The sequence below is a fragment of the Ictalurus furcatus genome, chromosome 4 (assembly GCF_023375685.1).
Source record: "Ictalurus furcatus strain D&B chromosome 4, Billie_1.0, whole genome shotgun sequence".
In the NCBI taxonomy this organism is placed as follows: domain Eukaryota; kingdom Metazoa; phylum Chordata; class Actinopteri; order Siluriformes; family Ictaluridae; genus Ictalurus; species Ictalurus furcatus.
In genome coordinates this window covers 2962687-2984726 of record NC_071258.1, presented here as the reverse complement: position 1 = coordinate 2984726, position 22040 = coordinate 2962687, and the positions used below count along the sequence as shown (strand labels likewise).

General features: G+C 39.6%; 1 protein-coding gene across 2 annotated transcripts; it reads left to right on the top strand.

Moving 5' to 3' along the window:
- The first annotated feature begins 19 nt into the window (after window positions 1–19).
- On the top strand, window positions 20–21308 carry LOC128606418 (dysbindin domain-containing protein 1-like). 2 transcript variants are annotated; one of them, XM_053622530.1, is made up of 4 exons: window positions 20–939; window positions 3370–3513; window positions 11372–11506; window positions 20251–21308. In XM_053622530.1, exons 1-4 carry the CDS (start codon window positions 909–911, stop codon window positions 20400–20402), a joined length of 462 nt encoding a protein of 153 aa, XP_053478505.1. In that variant the 5' UTR covers window positions 20–908; the 3' UTR covers window positions 20403–21308. The 2 variants fall into 2 exon arrangements, with proteins under 2 accessions (XP_053478505.1, XP_053478504.1); XM_053622529.1 differs by having other exon boundaries at window positions 3370–3525.
- The last annotated feature ends 732 nt before the right edge of the window (window positions 21309–22040 follow it).

Here is a 22040-nt window from a genome sequence, read left to right as displayed (position 1 = left end):
CCATATAGGGGCCCCAAAGAGCAAAACTGCTGTGGGCCCTGCGTGGGCTAAATCACATGGGGTCCATGTGGGATAAGTATGGGTTTGCCTTGCCCACACTGTCCCATACAGTAAACCCACATCAACAGTACCTACGGTGGGCCCGCTTGCTCATGTTTGATAGGGTACTGTTCTGTTCATGTGGTCATATGTAGACCATATCTATCTCAAAGTTTGACATACCATGCGTTCTGAGATGCTTTTACAAGCATCAGCGAGGGAAACAAGGTGTTTCCCTAACTGGATGTTTTGTTTAATTGTTTTGCGCACCGTTCGGTGTAAACTCTAGATACTTCTATGTGTGAAAATCCCCACACACCAGCAATTTCTGAAATACTTAAACTAGCCAATCTGACACCAATAACAACGCCATGGTTAAAGTCACAGAGATCACATTTCCCCCCATTCTGATGTTTGATGTGAACATTAAATGAAGCTCTTGATCTGAATCTGCGTGCTAATTCTGTATCAGGATTTCTGCCTGGCTGCTTTTTTTCAGTGAGTTTGTCTTCTTCTTTATCTCTAAATCTATCTGTATTCTGCATTAGCCAGCATCGTTGTCATTTATCCAGCTTTACCACTGAATCAATCAATCTCTCTCTCTCTCTCTCTCTCTCTCTCTCTCTCTTATTCACACACACACTCTCTCTCTCTCTCACTCTCTCTCATTGCTGAATGGCTGGGAGTGTGGCGTGAAAGGAGGACCAGTAGGCATGCAGGAGGTGGAGAAAACAGAGACGAGTGTTTCACTGTAATAATCCAGTGGGAGCTGATGCTCATTTCCACCATCTCTTGATTGCTTTGGCGTTCACACGTATACACATGTGGCTGCTGCTGTAGACGGCAGCTTCAGACTCTCGGTGTACTGGATGGAGGCACAGGGAGGGGCAGGTAGCCCAGGTAAGGAACGTCTCTCTTTTCTAGATCTTTGCTAAACTTAGTGACATGACTGTCCCTTACAGATGACTGCCTCAGATATACAGAAAAGGATATATACACATTTACATTCTTGCAAAGGGCGAGTCTAACGTATTTCACTTTAGGAAATTTATCAAATATTATCTGCTATTTTCTTGTTACATGTTTTTCCAGGGTAAATCACATGTGGGGAAATATTTCACTAACTCAGCTAACCACTTTTCCCTCAGCTAAAAATAGGCCATGTCATTATAACCCTCACCTCAATCTCTGCAAAATTTTTAAACACAGACCAGAGAAATTAGTTAGTACTTTTACTTTTTAAGATTTCTTTGTAATTTTATAGTATTTTATTTTTCATTTATGACATAGTATAATCCTGTTATTCTGAATGACACTTTAGAAATTTATTTGATAAAGTTGTGTTATAATAGTTGATGTGGTGAAACTTTCTGTTGGGAGATTTTTTTTTTTTTTTTTAGCATTTATGGAAGGAGTCTCCAGTGTCAGGGTTTCTTCCACCATTGGATTTTTTTTTTTCCAGTTTCCCTGTAAAAATGACACTATAGGTTTTTTTTTTTGTCGTATTAAGAGAGAGAGAAAAGACAGGCAGTTAAAGGAATGGCTGTTTGTAGCTGCTATAACATAATGGATAAAAGGAACTAACTTGTCTTGTGGACATAGTGCAACGTTAAATGTAATAATAAATAGATCAAAAGAATGTTGGATAAAAGGTCATTCATAAAAATAAAAAAAAAAATCAAAATTGTTATTTTTGGAAAATTGCTATGGGAATATTAAGAGGAATAAATAATTCAGGAAGTGCTGTTATTGGAAAATAATGAACTTTGGGATGATAACATTAACGCCGCTTCATCTTGGACCGCATTACACCACCATGTCATTGATTATTTTCCTATAACTGCACACAAAAACGTCTCGTCTTTAAACACACCTTTAGTCTGATAATTGAATGGTGTTTGACTCCATGGTTTGAAGATATTGATGATATTTAGCACATACTGACCAAAAAAGGCTTTTAGACTTGCTTTAATGATCCAAAAACATGCCTAACAAAATCCGTTTGTACATGAGCAATCATGGAAGTAGCTCTATTTATATAGCACGGATGTTAAGCTTGGGTAAAATGTTGTTTTGGATGCAATGACGCAGCTGACTGTGGCCACTGGGAGGTCTGATTTGGGTTCAGTCATGCGTGAACACTGCAGCTTACGCCACTGTTTGCTTCTGTTTAAAAAAGAACTGCCTCGGTCCATTTACCGTTACCTACAGAGAAACACAATACACACAACACAGCCTGTGATCTCTTTGTTGCTGCAGAACTGACAGGTGGTAGTGACGCGTGAGCAGAAAAGATTTTAGATTGCTTGCTCTTTTTCCCAGAGAGCATGAGTACAGTTTTTTTTTAGTTCAAATACTGAATCTGGTACTGAATTGACATACATCCAGAATGCATGCTGATGAGCTTCTCAAACTTATTACTACTCTTTTTTTTTTTTGCATGTTTCCATACTGCTAGCGGCATAAACCTTTAGTGTAACCTCTACTCTTCTGACACAGATACATTAATGCACTGATTTACTAAACGTTTCGCGTATGTGAACTTGATAACACCAATACAAACGTGCAAGCTGATTTACTATAGAGGTTTACAAAGGATTGAATTTTTCGATTTAATTCAGTTTCATTTGTAAATTTAGCCAGAGGTAACAGTGAGAGCGAGGAAAAAGTGCCTGAGACGACTTGAGGAAAAAAACTTGAAGGAAGGATCCAGACGCAGAAGAATAGACCAGGTATAGAAGAGTAAAGACAGACATGACTAAGTGTGTTGAAAGGATGCTGATATCATGAATTTTGGACTCAGCACAGGACAGTCTTTATGATTACAGCAGCAGTTCTTTAGAAGGTACAACTACAGTATGCACATCTGCCACAGGACGGCTGTGGCTCAGTTGGTAGAGCGGGTTGTCCATTAATCGTAGGGTTGGTGGTTTGATTCCCGGGCCACATCACTCTACATGCTGAAGTGTCCTTGGGCAAGACACTGAACCCCAAGTTGCTCCCGATGGCAAGTTAGCGCCTTGCATGGCAGCTCTGCTACCATTGTTGTGTGTGTGTGTGAATGGGTGAATCAGACACAGTGTAAAGTGCTATATAAGTGCGCCATTTACCACACCTTGTCCATTTTGCATGTTGCAAATACAGGGTGGATTCGATGCAAATCGCTTTTCCACCATCAAGCTTAGTGAACTAATACATCCAGAAATGTTTTTGCAGACGTTTGCAATGACCATATCTGTCTAAATATTAAATATAGGCATGAAATCAGCTTATCACCTCAAAATTGCACTACTTCTAAAAGGAAAACCTTTTATATCACTTCTCTTTCAGATGAGACTAAAAAAGGCCAGAAGCTGCTGAAGCCCTCGACGTCAGGAGAACTGTCAAAAGAGCCGTTCCATCATTGCCTGGGTGAGGAGGACAGAGTAATTCCCGGACACACCCCAAGCCTGCTGCATGTCACTGACAGACGGCGTGAGTTCCGGGGTAAAGAGCGGAAAGATGGGATTCAGTGATGTTAGTTTAGGCACACATCGTTTAATATTACTCAAAGAAGCATTATGTTAGCCATCACTATGTTGACCATCTAGCCAGCTAAATTTCTCCCCAAAATTTGCTAGCCATTTTAGCCACATTAGCGTGCGAGCTTTGATTAGACTGAATACAGTTTGATGAATATGATTGGACCATAATAGGAAAAAAAAACCCCACTGTTATAGCAGTCTGTGATCGCAGTCTGTTATTGATTCGAGAAAAAAAAAAAAAAAACATTTAAATATCAGTACAAATCAAGTCTACGGGAGACGCTTCTTCTGGAGAGTGTTCATATATGCCGTGGTGGCAGATACAGATGCAAGCGCAAATAAAATGAGCTTTATTGAAGTTTGCAAACAAAACCAATACATAATCCAAGAGCAATATCAAACTCCAAGCAAGGGTCAGGAGATCAACAACCAACATGAACTAGGGCAGGCAAGAGCGAGACGATAAAACCAGAAACATAATCATAACCAGAGAGACGATCAAATCAATAAACAAAAGGCTTGGTATAGACTGGTATGGAAAGACAGAACATATACTTCGCAGTGAGTGAGTGTAAAGAGAGTTCTTTATATACTCTTTATATACTCTGTGTGATTGAGCCTAGATGCTTGTAATCAGTAATCAGATGAACGTGAACGTGAGAGAGTCTGTAATGGCGTGTGGAGTGTGTTGTCGTCCTCGGCGGCCATGTTTGGAGGCCGTGTTGTGTTCTGGGAACTGTGGTTTGAGTTAGTTAGCGTTGACATGACAATATGGGTATATTCTGACATCATTATGTGTTAGGGAGTAGCTAGAAACAAGTAATTTCATTATTGGCGGTAGATAATTGCAATAATTGTACCTTTTCCAGTAACTAGCTACGTTTTTCTACCAACTAGCAGTGTGTAGTATGTCAGAACTAGCTAGCTAGATATTTCTCAAAACTACATGAACCAAGAGTAGTGTAATGCAAACCCTCATTTTTTAAAATTTTTTTTTATTTTATTTTATTTATTTTTTTTAGAGTTGAGTATTGCTAACTGCTTCTTAGTAAGAGTGGTTTAAAAGAGAAATGGAAAATGGCTTTGTTATGGGATACCCTGTAAAAAGCAGGTACATTTTGATTTTGTGCAGTAGATTAGCTGCGCAATTAAATCAAAACGTTACAGTCTTCCGTTTGAAAAAGTAGCTTGAGTGTAGTTAGCTACTTTCTCAAAAGGAAGTTTGGCTGTAGATTAGGTATTTTAAACCGTAAGTAGCTTCCCCAACACTGACCTTTATGAGCATAGAGATGTATAATTATGGTTAGTAAAAATCCATCCCTTGCAAACCCATGTGGTTTTGTGAGATCATGGTTGAGAACCTATAATTGAAGAATGTAAAATTATCTCCACGACATGGCCAAAAGTATGTGGACACCTGACCATCACATCCATATGTGGTTCTTCCTCAAACGGTTGCCACAAGGTTAGAAGCACAAGGTTGTATATAATATCTTTGTATGAATGCTGTTGTATTACAATTTCCTTTCACTGGAACTAAGAGGCCCAAAGCAGTTTCAGCATGACAATACTCCTGTGCACAAACTGAGCTCCATGAAGCTACATGGTTTGAAAATAAAATTGGAGTGGAAGAACTCAAGAGTCCTGCACAGAGCCCTGAACTCAACCCCACTGAACAATTTGGGATGAACTGGAACTGGAGCCTCCTTTACATCTCATCATCAGTCCCTGACTTCACTAATGTTCTTGTTACTGAATGAACACAAATCCCCACAGCTGTGCTTTAAAATCTAGTGGAAAGCCTTCTCAGGGAATGTTCAACAAGTACATATGGGTGTGAAGCTCAGGTCCATAAACCTTGGGTCATATAGTGTCTATATGCAGGTCTATTACATGTAGCAAACATATATACAGCACTAGAATTCTTGAGCTTGGTTTTATCCTCTATCTGCCTATCCTATGATATAAAGATGGTTGGAGTAAAGGGGAACTCAGTAAAGCCAGAAAAAGAGAAACTGCCTCAAGGCGTTACACACTTGAGCCAAATTTGTACACACTATCCACTGTGTCTGGGTCATCCAAAGCCCAGGGCTAAAAGGAGCCATTGTGTAACTACAGAAGGAGCGCACGCTCTGATACATACAGCAAAAGAGCAACGCTAACAAGGCAGGCTTTATCTACTCGTCCATTCTGAGCGAGTCAGTACCAGCACCTGCCATGCACCGAGATCCGAGAGGAAGCAAACGAGAAAATGGTTTAAACCACATATAATCTCAGATTTTTGCATTATTTTAGAAAATTACCACACCGTTGTACAATTTATTGTTAAATACACAAGTGAGCAATGTTTCCACTATTATTTCGATTCGTTAGCTGCTTTGTTTACTAGCATTATTCATGCAGCAACAATTGTTTGTGGTGCTCCAGAGTTGACTGGTAATGCTAAATCATCAAATAAATTAGCTAGCTAGTGACATGGCTAATGCTAACTCCTTCAACTTAGCTGCCTGGCTAGTTACGCATTGTTATATCAGAAACCATGCGAAATAATCCTTGTCCATTCTGCACCATCTGAGTTCAGACACCAAGTTAAACATTGAGCTAATGTTAGCTCATACAGATAATTCACAGGAACTGACACTTCTCTGGAATCTAGCATCACACAGTGACATACAATATGGTTGCTTTGGAGGTTTCTTTAATCCTCCAAAAGAATCAGTAATAAATCATCTGGGTTGGTAACTAGGTTTTACTTTTACTGCCAGAACGAGGCACATTTTCAACGTCTCATTGATTCCAGGGATACGTTTGTAGTATCAAAGCTGATCCTGTGTCTTTTGTGGTTCAGTGTTTGCCCTGGTGATGACCTCTCAGCTCTGCTCGAGTCTCATTATTGTTTATTATCATCTGTCTGATCTCCATTGCACAGTCCTGCCCTGTAACGATACTTCCAGAGCTCCAAACAGACCTCAAAACACAGCTACCTAGATTCTGTTAAGTCTCTGAATATGCCTTTCTTTTATTTTACCCTTGTCTTATCTCTTCCCTTTAATCTCATAAGTAGGAGATGAGACCAACTGAGACTGAATTTCTTCCTTCTTGCTTCTTTCTACTTCAAGCCGTTCATCCCTGTCTGAATGAGACCTTCTTTCACAAGATATCTAAGACTAAATGTGTATTTAGGGATGTAACTAAATACAAATACATTATTTATAATGAACAGATAATGTGTTAAATACAGATACAAATATTAGGCATGCAATTCGTTTATTTCTTTTAGAAAGCTTGCCAGAAAAGGGTTCACAGGGCATCTCTAGAGGTGTGTATCAGGACCAGGATACTGTTGGGCGCAACAAAAAAGACTTATGTGTACAGTAGGAGGTTTTTACTTTCATGTGGACGTGACCAAGCGATCAAATTTGATCAGCATTCGTTCATTCATCCTTACTAAACTGCCTGGTCAGGTTTGACATGCTTTAAAGCGCACCTATTATGGTTTTGAAACGTGACTGATTTTGTTTTAAAGGTCTCATACAATAGGTTTACCTCAATCCGAGGTCAAAAAACACTTTAATGTGCTCATAATTTAAACTGCAGCATTACCTTTTATTCCCCAGTGCCAAAAAGACCTGTTAAATGATCCGTTCTAAAGGATTCATTCTAAACAACTTCTTTTCAGAGAACATACTCTGCTCTGATTGGTCTACCCCTGTCAGCATGTTTCAAAAAGGAAACGCCCACAAGCATAACAAGTTTCAACTCCATAGATTCGTGAGCAGCCGATGAAGAACAGAGACAGGGCTTTTTGTTACAAACCTACATAGGTTAGTACAGGAAGTAAGTCTGAATTTATAAACGACTCGTTTCAGCTGTTCAGAATCGATTCCTGCTTTTGGGAGTCAGTTACTCCGTTTGCTGTGCGCTTTGATTTTTTGAAACTTTGCAGACGTTTTTACATTCACAAACAGCTCTATAACACACTACATGAAAAGTAATATCTGAAAAACCATAATAGGTGCACTTTAACTCTTTTTACCAGAGTGTAAACACAGAGTCATGATACTCTACACACAGAAACCCAACAGTGTCTTCACTAATCTTTTAACAGACTTGCGTGAACAAAATAATTCATTTGTTTATACTGATGTATTGATATTGATATTGTATTCTGAGAAAGGGTTAAATTACTAGGCTACTAGTTAGAACCAACTCAATAGAACCAACTAAGTTAGTTAGAAACCGCAAGAGTGGGATAAAAAAAAATTTTTTTTAAAATCCGCACGTTTATTTGAGACCAGTTATGAATTGGAGTGATGTATAATGTTAATCTGCTTAAAGTCCTCATTTACAATTCCATACATTTCTAATTCCGTTGAAATACTAATTACCCCTTTTGAGTGACCAATGATTTTTTTTGTAAAAAGTGATGCTCCTTTGATTTGCTCACAATTCTGGTTGTTATTTTTGTGCCTAGTGGTCAAAAATGGGATCTGAAACAAATGCTAAAAGAGGCCCATCAGGGCAGAAATCATGCTACCTCATGCACACTGTATGAACATTTTCAGTAGAGGAGCAGCAGCGGACAAGACTAGCTAATGACATGGTTGCCAGGCTCGCCATTTTTTACTCCAGTTTGGGCTAGTTTAAAAACACAACCACAATCTTGTTTGATCGCGAATAATCAGAATTAAATCTAATACCTTTTCACAAAAAATGAAGGGGGATTCTGGAGTACATCAGAAATGCGTGTACACCACAGTGACCTTATTTCCCACACAAAGACTGAGGAAAAAGAAGTAAAATAAGGCTCCCTTTTTTAATGCCTGAATCTTTAGGACTAGCACACGGTGATGGGACACACACCTGACATACATTCGTTCAAAAACAGTTGAACAAACCTATGTCTAAAACTGCTCAGATCTAGCGGCTAGTCTGTTTGCTATATAACTGTATGTTGTAAGAATTCACTCGATTGTAGCCTAAATCACAAGTTAAGTGTGATAGCGTCTCAGCTTTATTTTGTTTGAGGCTATGTCATTATTAATGTTTTTTCTGCCACGGCAAAATATATGACACATGATCCACTGCTGTCTAATATGTATTTACAGTAAATATCCAGTCTATATACGAATACAGAACAAAGATCTACTGGGATTATGTGTGTAATCAGATGAACACATCTGTTTTTTTTGAGCATCGTTATCATTAGATCCTACCGAGAATACTGAAATAGGTGCATTATTGAGACTGCCAACATCAGCAGGAGTTGCCAGAAGTGGAGCTTGGCGGAAGTCGGGCTGCTTGTATGTTTTATAAAAAGACAAAGATAGGTACAAAAAACCCCCACAAAACACACACATGCACACACCCAGGTTCTTGCTTTGATGTGATGTGTGTGTGTGTGCGCGCACTGTATTTTTCTCTTTTTGTAATTTAACAATTGGTTTTGACAGGAACAGCCTCCGTTCTTCATGTCTTCCATAGTTGACGTAGCTGGAAGGGAAAAAATGTTAGTGATCAATTATTCAAGCAGAAGCGGGGTGGGTGAGCAGGGGAAAATGGGGGAGGGCGGTGGGGGGTGGAGGGTGGGGGGGGTTGTTATATGAAATAACAATAGCAATGTGGTTGAAGTGGCAAAATCTGTTTAAAATGTGGAGGATAAGAGAAGGAGGAGGATATAGTGCACTCCTTAAATCTAATTCTTCCTCAATCTAATTCTCAGGCTAGATTACTTTCTTATTTTTGTTATTTGCCTCACTGTGTCTTCATTTTCCCCACCCCCTCCCTCTTCAGGGGGTTCAGTGAAAGACAGGCGTGGGTAGGCACCTCCTGCGAGCTCTGCTCTGCTCTGCTCGCTCTCTCTCTCTCTCTCTCTCTCTCGCTATCTCACTCTCACTCACAGCAGGTGTGAGACGCCTATGAGGTCCTAAGACGTCCCTGTTCCTTATCCTTAATACAAATATGAAGATATAATAAAAAAAATATTGGCTTTATCATAGAAACGCAAAGCATTTATAACACATTACATACCACGTATACCAGAGCGCTGTTAAATTCTTCCTACGGATTGGTCAGAAGGTGTAGATTAATTTCGTATAACAGCAGCACAGACAATAGTTCTGGCTGTAGAGTAATTCAAATGACAGGTTTATATCAGTGCACACTTTCTAAAAGGTTATAAATGACATAGTAAGAAATAATTCACAGGTTTGTATGGCTACATAATGAAAGACTCATAATAAACAAATAAAAACGAAGCAGAATCACTGATATGGTGAAACTTTCTCCAGTTAGACGTTTAGTTAAAATCTGTGGAAGGAGTCTCCAGTGTCAGCACTTTGTAACAGTCAGGGGAAGTTTTTCCGCACAAGAAAGTCTTTAGGACAGAGAAGTTTACGCTTTGCAGTTTCTCTGTAACGTGACAAGCTGCATTTTTGTCTTATTAACTTCTCAAGAGAATATATAATCGATTAAAAAGCATATTCATCATGTTTTTGTTGTTTTTTAGAAAATTAAAATTTGCGATCATTGTTAAATCGCTACGGTACAAGAGGGATAAAACACTGCGGGTTAAAGGAAAACAAGATCATTTTGTGCTTCCAACTTTGGGGTAACAGTTTGGGGAAGAACCACATACACAATATGTCTGATGGTCATGTGAACACATACTTTTGTCCATATAGTATATAAGATGCTTTATATCTATCCATGAAAGCACTGTTGATCTACACCCTGATCATCTACATCTCACCCAACTACTACATGATCATTACCAGGTGGATATGAAACATCTCAAACTACAGAGCTGATTAAACAGTTGGTCCAAAGGATGTGTCTCACTGACTGACTTCCCATCTTCAGGACAGCCGGCTGCGCTCCGGGCTCTGCTAATCGAACAGCCTGGCCTTCATTAAGCCCGACCCTTACCGTGAACACATATCGTATGCATGCATGTATGACTGAGTGAAGAAAGAGAGCTTCCAGAAGCAAAAAAAAATAAAATAAAAAATTGCCAACGGCTCATCTTCCATGTCTGGTTCACCCCCTAGGGAATGAAGACTCATTAGGAGACTTCAAAGCCTGCAGGGTCTGTCTGGTTCCATACCTGTCTTCTTGTCTTCTTTCTTTATCCACACAACATGAAAAGTGTAAGGCTTTAAGACAGGACGGAGAATGTTAAAGCCGTCATTATGCAGAAACCTTTCCTACAGGAAAGAATTTTTTTTTATCTTAAATCCACAAAATCCAAAAATTCCAGCAGCCTCCTTTGTAAAAATGGAAAGATTTAGCATGCTATATTAGCTCGAAAATAACACACTGATTGATTCTGATTGGTCAAATGGTTTTGTATGGCAGACGTTCTACAAAATCTAATGATAACAATAAACAGATTTTAAAAAAATATAACAATATAAGATTCTACAATCATTGATATTGTGACATTTTTAAAAAAAATTATTATTAAGAAATGTTTTTTGAACATTTTTGGAAGGAGTCTCCAGTGTCAGTGCTTTGTAACAACGTAACTGTAGGTTTTCTACAACTGGAGAGTCTTCAGGACAAAGGACGTTGTGTTTTGTGTTTCTTTGTAACACAACATGTAATTCTTTGTCTTAGTGAAGGAACAACGTTCACAGTTGCTATAACGTTAGTGACTACGGGAACATGTTTCGCAGAGGTTCCACAACATTAAATGTATCTAGAAACAGAGAAAACGTATGACAGGTCATTCTTTAACAAAGACAGTTGGCAATATGTTCAATATCTGTCAGCGATCATTTTCAAATCCTGGTGATGTTGTGTTGCAGAGCCTCTGAGCAGCGTTTCCTCTCTCGAGGTTCACTTCGACTTGCTCGACCTGACAGAACTCACGGACATGTCCGACCAGGAGCTGGCCGAAGTCTTCGTCGATTCTGATGAAGAAAACCCAGAGTCACCTGCAAGTGAGTCCATCATACAGTCTACACAGGGTCTCCCATTGAGGAATTATTGCTGCTGCCGTCAGTAGTGTGTAACGTCATCTGTTTGTTATAATTATATGTTACGTTGCAAGAAAACTCATACAGCCAAGAAAGGTTAGACTTAAATAATAAAGCTGAATAAAGAAATAAAGAAAGTAGTTTAATACAGCAGAGTGTATTAATCACAAGTTTGCTACACAACCTGCTTTTTAAACAATCCGTGTGTTTATTTTTCCACATCAAAAAGTCTTTTATTTATTTTTTTAAAAGTTTTTAATTAATCCTTGCGTGTAATTTTATGTATATTTTATTGAATTATTTTATTCCCAAGTCTGTGATGTTTTTAAACTATCGGCCGATAGCGGGAAAAATAGCCTTTATCGGCCGATGCATCGGTGCATATCTATTATTAATATGATATATTATTCAATATTTTTGTCGAAATAGAAATATGTCAAAATAACCTCCACTTCAGCCTTTCAGGCTTTACCTTGATTACTCGTTTTGTGCTCCCAGCTGTCTGTGTACTTGACCTTATATGGAGTTTTGTGGGTGTCACTGCATGCAAATGAGCTGTGTCAGGAAAGCGGTTTGTACTTTATGGGTGATCAACATACACAAACGAGTATTCTTCCAAAGCTATTGTAAATCCGGGAGACAATTTTCACTCAGATTGGCCTATGCGAACTTTGTACAGAACTTTATTGAAAGAGTGATAAATGAGTCTAATTGTTTGTTTATCGATTGATGGTGTTTATTTATTTATTTAGTTATTTATTTTGCAACAAGGCCACCCAGAGAAAAACCTATCAACTCGATCTAGCCAAATAATGTATTGGCATAATTAATGCGGAGTACATTTTTCAGTTCACACCTGCTGTTTCTTCATAGTCCGTGTCTTTGCAAGCACGTCGTTTTTCCGAAGGTTCAGAGCCGCGTGGTTAAACACGTAACCCATTAAAAGCATGCGTTTTGTTCGAGATGCTTGGTTGTTACGACAGGTTTTAAATAGCGATTGGATTGGAAGCAGTCCAATCTGGAAACTCTGACTTCTATATAACCCCCTCCTGCGTCTGAGAGAATGTGACAGCTTTGCAGCAAACACACAGCACAGAGAAGAGCCATCTGTCCTGTAGAGTGTGTGTCTGTGTCTGTGTGAATATGAGCACGAGGAATGTGTGTCCGTCACCGCAGCAGCACTGCTCATGTGTCTCGACATGCACTTCTTTTAAACTGTGACATCCGTTCTTCCGATTCAGTGTCACCCTGCAACCCCTTTGATTACTCATAAAAGCACCATGTTATGCTTTAATCGTTTACTGTCAGAGGACAAAACTCACTACACCTCACTAATCAAACTGGATACGAACAAATATATATACAGTATATGGAAATCATTCACAGGCACATTTACACAAGAAGGGGTGCACGGAGGCTTAGTGGTTAGCACGTTCGCCTCACACCTCCAGGGTCGGGGGTTCGATTCCCACCGTGGCCCTGTGTGTGCGGAGTTTGCATGTTCTCCCCGTGCTGCGGGGGTTTCCTCCGGGTACTCCGGTTTCCTCCCCCAGTCCAAACACATGCATGGTAGGCTGATTGGCGTGTCCAAAGTGTCCGTAGTGTATGAATGGGTGTGTAAATGTGTATGTGATTGTGCCCTGCGATGGATTGGCACCCTGTCCAGGGTGTACCCCGCCTCGTGCCCGATGCTCCCTGGGATAGACTCCAGGTTCCCCATGACCCTGAAAAGGATAAGCGGTATAGAAGATGGATGGGTGGATGGATACAAGCGACGTATATAGAGGAATGACGATAAAAATCCACTTCACTTGATTTGATTTTCATTTAGCCACGCCCACAAAACAAGGTGGGATACAGCCTTGATGGGGTGCCAGTCCATCGCAGGGCACAATCACATACACATTCACACACACATTCATACACTACGGACACTTTGGACACGCCAATCATCCTACCATTCATGTTTATGATTACAATTCAAATACAATGAACACTGCACTCATTTTATATTATTGTGTGGTGTATTTTCTTATAACCAGTGGTGACAGCACAGCTGCTGTGTGCAACCAGACACACAAATTACAGACTCTGTGTCTGGCTGCTAGTGAACGTTTTCCAGCACGCAGCGTGCTGTGGTAGTATAAACAGCTCCATTCCCCAGTACGGGGTGCAAATGTGACATGTGGAGTGGGTTAAAATGGGTCCATAAGAGAGGAAAAGCAGTCAGACAGACACTTTACAGTAGTGAGGATCACTGAAGAGGGGTTTTATAGTCACCTAATTATACAGAGCACTCGCTAGCTATTAGACTTAGCCGTGTATTATCCTGTCAGCCTTTGGAAACAAGCCAGTGCATTAGCAGATGCAATACTGTGGTGTTATGTATTTTTAGAAAAATACAGGAATTATTGAATGATATACTGTATATACTGTATGTCTATTGTATATACTGTATATTCAGTGTGGCCCACAGACCACTTAAAAAAAAATCTGGAATTATTTTCTATTTAAAACTGGAAATCAACAGAAACTTAAAAAAAAAATTAAACAAAGAAAGTAAATGTTCAATATTCAAGAGTTTACACTATTCCTATTCCTAGGTCACTATTTAAATTTAGGCAATTTTTGTAAAATTGACCATTGATCTCCTTTGTCTGATTTTCCTCGAGACTTATCCCTTTTATTCGAGCACATGTTCAGACGACACTCCGAGGGATTTGATCGAACACGGATCATCAGGTTTTGCACAAACTTGTGAAGTCCATTCAAGAGTGCACAATGTCATTAAAGAGCACCTATTATGGTTTTGAAACGTGCCTGATTTTGTGTTAAAGGTCTCATACAAAAGATTTACGTGCATCCGAGGTCAAAAAACACTTTAACGTGCTCATAATTTAAACTGCAGCATTACCGTTTTTCCCCCCCAGTGTCACAAACGACTCGTTAAATGATCCGTTCTAAAGGATTCAGTCTAAACTCCTCCTTTCAGAGAGCATGCTCTGCTCTGATTGGTCAGATGTCCCAGTCTGTTGTGATTGGTCTACCACTGTCAGCGTGTGTCGAAAAGGAAACGCCCACTAACGTAACGAGTTTCAGCTCCGTCTGTCAGCGAGCAGCCGATGAAGACCAGAGACGGGGTTTATTGTTACAAACCTATGTAGGTTAGTACAGGAAGTGAGTCTGGAATCACTAACGACTCGTTTCGGCTGTTCAGAACCGGTTCCTTCTTTTGGGAGTCAATAACGCCGTTTGTCGTGCGCTTTGATTTTTGAATCTATAACACACTACATGAAAGGTAATGCTTTAAAAACCATTTGAAGCAAAAGGCAGACATACGAAACTGTGAAATTCATGTAAATATTTTTTATGATTTTAAACGTTTCACTCACGCCGGTGGTGCTAATGCCATTTGTAACGGCAATTTTTGACATATAACTGTAGATCATTTTTGATGAGCACAACATTTCTTTATTTTCTTCTTTCCCTTTTGCACTTATTTTCTTTTTCTCTCTTCCTCACGGTAAAACATATATACATATATATATGTACTGTAGTGTGGACAAAGTCCTTATTGTTCTCCGAAGAGGGGGTGGTGATGAGTTTAAAAACTAAATCAAATAAATAAAGAATTTATAGAGACGGATGCCTTGTTTATTAAAATGATAATCATCACAGAAGCGTAATATCCCAATGCTTTAGAAAACTGAGCCCTCTACTCTGAGTCATGGCTTTATCTCTATATCTACTGTTTCATTCATCCTTATGCTTAAATTTCGACCCGTCATCTCCAGACTAAACAACGGCGTCTACACTAATGTAGCGTGTTTCCTTCCTTCGTGAGAAACCAGATGCATCTGTAATGAGCCTGGAGAAATGTGGCAGCTCCTGACTGCACAGGTGCAAGTGCAGAAGAGAAGGAGGAGGAAGAGGAGGATGAGGAAGCTGGGCGATGAAGCCAAACACCGCCTACACACTGCACACTTCAGATGGTTTTATTGGAACACTGACAGTACGCCTGGCCACTAGCCTATTGTCTGGTAAATGGATGCTTTTGCACATGGCTAATGGGTTTAAGTGGACTACTACGATGAGAGAGCCAACATCAAGCTCTTCCTGTCGAGTGTCTCACAGAAGGCATGGGTGGAGGCATGAGTGTGACCTTATCTAGGGCACAGACACACATGTACAACCACTCCAACACTCCAGGCTGATTTGAGATGAATCATGTTCCCCCCCGTATGTCAATCATCCGAACGTGTCGCACTATCGATGGGTTTTTCCTCATGTCAGAGGATACATTCTCTTAATATTAGCTTCCGTGAAAGGAAAACTTGACGGTGAACATTATGGATTATGGAAATCACAGGTTAATATTGATGTAGCTTGATTTAATGCGTTATTGTTTCTATAATAACAACTCATTCACAAGGACTTCTACGGTGGACACGCCATGTACTCTAAGACTAATAATAAACAATAAGACTTGCTATTTAACAAAGAAAAACAAAAGCGTAGATGTAGTGAACTTTTCTCTAAGGAGACATTTATTCAAACTTTTACGGAAGGAGTCTCCAGTGTCAGTGCTTCAAGACACGGGCGATTAGACATTGTGGTTACTTGTTAACATGACAAACTGCATTTTTCCTATATTATTATTATTATTATTATTATTATCTTTTTAAGAGAGAAAAAGAGAGTCTAATAAGGGAAAGACTGTTTATAGCTGCTATAATGTAAGCAATAAGAGGAAGTGGTTTGTTTCACAGACATTCCACAGCATTATATGTAAAGATAAACTGAATGTGTCGTTCTTAATTAATAATAAAACTGTACAGTAATTGTTGCCAAATTGCTCTGGTACTGTATTAGAGGTATGAAACATTTCAGGATGTGCTGTTATAGAAAAATAACGTATATAAGGAAATTAACGTAACAGTAACGCTGCTTCATCGCATCACCCCGTCTTTGATTATTTTCTTGTAACAGCACAGCACAAAGTGTTTTATTTCTCACTAATGGCCAAGGCATGTTTAATAAAAGCAAAAACAAAAAACCCCCACAAATTCCACTCAGCTTCCCTGTAAATTTGCATCGTTGTGATAGTATCCAGAACCCAGACTAATCTACATGGATGTGTTTGCAGCTGTTCCACACTACAGCTGCCTTTTCTCTTCATCTTACTCAAATTCTTATACGCCTGGTCTAAATCGGATGTGGGTGTGAACACAGTTGTTCTTACACATCTGCTAAATCTCAGTGTATTAGCATCTATATCTAAAAATGTCATTCTAGAACAATCTCAGTTAAAACCCTGCATTACCGGCCTGAGTAAGAGCTGAAAGGTATTTCTGGAGAGCAGGGGGAGGCTGTTTGTATTCAAGTGCGTATTAGACGTAAATGACGGTTAAAACGTTGACCCTGTAGCCTCGTTCTTTGTGTCTCCGTCGGACACACATTCATAACCTTGGCCGGTGTGGAAAGCGTGCTGAGAAATGCTACGTGAGTGAACGGATCAATAATCTTTCACAATTAAAAGTGGAAGTATCTAGTCAAAAATGTACAACGACAAAAAGTTGCTAAGCGTCGTCAAGTATTAAAATCTAAAACGTTATAAGTGTTTTAACTGATAAAAGTAAGTCAGTGTTGTGTGTTCGTGTCAAAAGTAACTTTTATTACTCATCTGAAACCTATTTCATGTTTTTAAAGCAACTTTTAAAGCCATTTTGCCTGGAAATTCAATCTCTGTAGGTTTGCTGCTCATATGCGTGACTAATGCTACGTAGTTCGATAATGAATTAATTCAAAGTAAAATATCATGCAAATAACCAATATTTACCATTATTTCCCAGATTTTGAAATAATTTGCTGACACTAGATCTTAGCCATGATCTTAGCTACTGTATTCGATGCTAGTCTAACCTGGTGTTAGCAAAGAAAGCAGGCTAACTTAGTTAAATATAGCCGGTTCATGTGGATGGAAATGGAACTCATGGCTTCTAGGGAGGTAAAGGAGACGCCTCATTTTATACGAGTCTTTGCTTAATTTAGAATTAATGAAGTACAGTTAATGAACTGCATCCCTTTCCTCCAGCTAGTACAAAACTCAGATACAGTATGTTTTATACAATCCTTTTTTTATTATTATCCGAGGACACTTGTTTTCTACTCAGCGACGTTATGAAAAACGCTAACAAAGGTGGTCATTTGTATTTGATTCCACCACAGTTTTAGTCATGTAAATTGTCTTTTTCGAGCTGCGAGCGTGTCTGTCCATCACTACGGCAGCATTTTATCATCCTACGCATCAGCTGAAGCGTGCAGGCTTTCTAATGGCCGTCATATGGGAGAAAGTCAGAGAAGACACAGACAACATATGATGTGCGTTTGGGAGCAGTTGGAAGCCTGACTCACTGTTCTCTCTGCCTGATTAAATGCCATTCAAATCAAATACAAGTACAGCTTTACAGTGTGCAGTGTTTCTAAAGAGCAGAATTCGCATCACAGTCATGAGGCTGGTCATGTGAGAGATGCTTTCAATGGCAGAAAGATAAATACATTTCCAGCGTTTAGCAGACGCGCTTATCCAGAGCAACTTAAAGTGCTTCGTCGTCTCTATCAAAAACAAACGGAGAAAGAAATTAAAACATTCATGTCGAGGGATTTTTAAATAGAAATTAAATAGGTTCTAATTGAAGTGCCTGGTGAAGATGGAGGACGTTAGTCTTGGTTTGAAAACGGCCAGTGACTCAGCCAGGGAGAGTCCATTCAAACACCTTGGTACCAGGACAGAGAAGAGTCTCGATGCTTGTACCTTGAGGGACGATGGGTGAAGTTGAGCTGTGCTAGAGAAGGTGCATCCAGGTCAGATTTGGGCTTTGTAGGCTGTGTTTTAAATCTTACTGAATGTGGCCAGGTATAGGAAGCCAGTGGAGGAAAAGCAGCAATGGAGTGAGATGACACAGAGGAGCACAAATGTCCACTGTTGAGATGGCAAGAAACTGAACAAGCACCTGAGTGGCTTTCGTGGATAGAAATGTCTGGATCCTCCTGATGCTGTAAAGGAGAAACCAGCATGACTGACTCAAGTTATATGAGATGAAACTGTTAGATGTTTGTTAAGAACTACACCAAGGTTGTGCGCTGTGTCAGATGGTGTGATCCGAATGTCGGAAACAGAGCTGAGATTAAGACCGCCGTTGTCAAGTACAAGATTAGAACTAGCCGAGATCAAGTCTGAGGCCGAGTCAAGCCCGAGACCAAGTCAAGATGAGACCGAAAACCATCAAATCCTTTTCGAGGCCAAGTCTGTACTTCAACTAGTTGGCTTCGTTTGTCTGTTTTGCCATTGATTGGCCTGTTTTTTTTTTAGAAGTAAGAAAAGAAAGCTTCACTCTTGTCAAACTTGCAAAATAAATAAATAAATAAAATGATCACAATTCTTTTTTTTAATTTCATTATTTATTTATTTATTTACAAAATCTCAGTCAAGACCAAGAGTAAAGTTAGTGAGACCAATACCCAAGACCAAGCTCAAATGCCAATAAGTCTGAGACTAGTCCGAGTTAACATGAAGTGATAACTGGGAAACTACAGTAACTTGTTTCGCAGACGTTCCACTGCAATAACTGTCATTTTAAATGACATTTTTTTATGTCATTCTTTAATAAATACCAAGGTGTTATGTTCAAGGTGGTAACATAACATTAAGGCTAATTTGTGTAGGGTCACATAACACCACCTTGTCATTGATTATTTTCCTATAACAGCACCACCTCCAGTGTTTTATACCTTACTTAACAAGGTAAACATGCAATGAGTGTTTTAAGTCATAAGACAGCTTAACGAGGGAGATCCAAATAGATTAACTACAGTATGTTAAGCGTGATGCTTGCTAATAAAGATCATTTTTTAATAATAATAATAATAAAAAAAACACTATTAAGTGAACATGGAAATCAAGTGTAAAATAGAGATTTGTTTATTTTTAGAGGAGGTACAAAAATTTTGCACTCAATTAAAAAAAAAACAACCTAGAATTAAAAATAAATCTTGATCTTGGAGATTTTTATCATGCACATGACAGAGTGAGACAGAGAGACAGTGAGAAAGTGAGACAGAGAGACAGTGACAGGCAAACAGAAAAAAAAAGGCGAGTGTCAGTATGAGACCAGACCGTTACCGCATCCATATTCATGAGCCGTCACTCAAATGCCACCGCGGCGAACTTGAATAAACTTGAAGCTGATTGGAATTCCAAGTGTTACCTGATCAACCGTCTGCGCACGATATGCAAAGTGCAATGCACAACAAGGTCGAAAGATGAAGCGTGAGTCTGACACGCACACAAAACCCTGCACTGTTCTATTCATTCCAATGTGGAAAGAAATACAGCTCTTTAAACATCTCAGCAACTTGTTCGATCTGTTTAAAAAGTGGTCCTGTGTGTGTGAAATATTTATCAATGAAGCGGAGGAAAAGATTTTAGCTGAAAGGGGAAAACTGTCTGCTTGTCTGCTGCACTCGGATAACCAGGCCGTGACGGACAACTCGGCCATGTGGACAGTACAAAAAAAAAAAGCTCCTGCACTGTCGTTTCTTTTCCAAAATTTAACATGGGGTCATGTCAAAGTGAGACAGCATGAAAAGCTGGAGTCTGACTATTTGTGTGTGTGTGTGTGTGTGTGTGTGTGCTTGTGTGTTCTCAGGTTATCACCACCACCCAGGCAGAGGAAGCTACCTGCGCTCTCCCTCTTGGACACGCTACAGTAAGGAGGAGCAGTCGCACGACCGGAAGCACCACAGCGATTCAGACAGCACCGAGTCCTCTCACAAACTGGAACGACCCAAAAAACCATGAGAGAAACACAGCCGACACACACACACACACACACACACATCTGGGTCACGTTAACACACAGACCCGTGGTGCTAAAGACAATAAAATGTGATCTCATGCTCTCGTCCTCTCGTACAGGAAGTGTGGCAGCGACACAGAGCAACACAAACAGCCCTGTCTCTGTATACATCTGAGTCTTATGAAGGGCTTTCATTTGTCTGGGTCACTGAAGACGTTTATTTTATAAGGAGCTATAAGCTTCAAGTAAGACCTGTCGAACCAGGACAGGAGTTAGCGAGACGTCATAACAGCTTTGTGTTTGAGTGACGTATAATTTGCTGCTTTAAAAAAAATGAATGAAGTGAGTGTAAATAATAATGCTCCATAAGCAAGGCTGAAAGGAAGCCATCAGAAAAGCCTGTATATTAACACACACACACACACACACAAATGCTCAGATGCCAAGAACATTTTTTAAACACTGTGTACTATAGACATTTCTTAACCCTTAAAAATAGAATAAATGGTTAATCAGCTCTCCAGTTTGAAAGCAGATGATTGTGATTTAGGTTTCTTCTGATCATTACTGTAGACATTAAAGGTGTGTTTAGTGACTTTGCCAATAGAACATATAAAACTGAATGTATTTACCCACACAGGCTTTCTCCGTTGAGCAGATATTTTATTACAGCTGAAATGGGAAATTAAAACGGATCTACATCATGAAAATTAACTTTCTCCTCAGTTTAAATGGTCTGCACTTATATAGCGCTTTTATCCAAAGTTCTTTACACTGTGTCTCATTCACCCATTCGCTCACACACACAACAATGGTAGCAGAGCTGCCATGCAAGGCGCTAACTTGCCATCGGAAGCAACTTGGGGTTCAGTGTCTTGCCCAGAGACACTTCATGTGGAGTCACGTGGGCCGGGAATCAAACCGCCAACCCTACGATTAGTCGACAACCCGCTCTACCACCTGATCCACAGCCGCCCCGGCTTTAAAGGAGTTGCTTGAAGTTTGCAATTGTTAGAAGGCAAAATTTTCATTGGCACCGTATGCATTAGTTATTTTATACATTCAATTCTTCTCATCTTGAAGGGTATGGAATAATTATGGAGTTGACTGTATGAAGGTCAGATCTTTAATTACGTTTAATTAAATAAAATTAAAATTTTTTACCTTAGTTACCTTTAAACATTGTTACTGATGACATCAATCAGAGACACGGGACTGAATGTATGTCTAGCAGTAATATACATGTAGGGCACAATGTACTACTACTCAGCTTTAAGACTTTAATTAAGAAAAGATCGGTCGAGTTCTTGTCCGATACCAGTCAGAACCAAAATTTGGACCTCGCAGTGACTGATTTCCTTTCGTCCGGTACCGGGAAGGAGCTTCAGACCGACACGGAGTTCAGCGCAAAGGCTTCTTAGTTTAAAGATAAACAAAGCACTCATTTATACACAAGAGATAAGAGGATATGAGCCGGGGAGACGGAAAAACAAACTATCTGAGGGAGAGAAAAACATTCTATCTGTTCTTGTACAGAGACGTCGTGACGCAGACTAGAGACCTTCGGAATTGGGACACTAGATATTAGATCATGCCTAAAACTTTTCATTGCTTTCTTAGGGACCTGCGCATGATCTCTG

Excerpts from the sequence above, each read along its gene's own strand:
- LOC128606418 (XM_053622529.1), top strand. The coding sequence starts at position 909 with ATGGAGGCACAGGGAGGGGCAGGTAGCCCAG. Across the intron at positions 3,526-11,371 it reads CAGACGGCGTGAGTTCCGGG|AGCCTCTGAGCAGCGTTTCC; the intron begins GTAAAGAGCGGA and ends GTTGTGTTGCAG. Across the intron at positions 11,507-20,250 it reads AAACCCAGAGTCACCTGCAA|GTTATCACCACCACCCAGGC; the intron begins GTGAGTCCATCA and ends GTGTGTTCTCAG.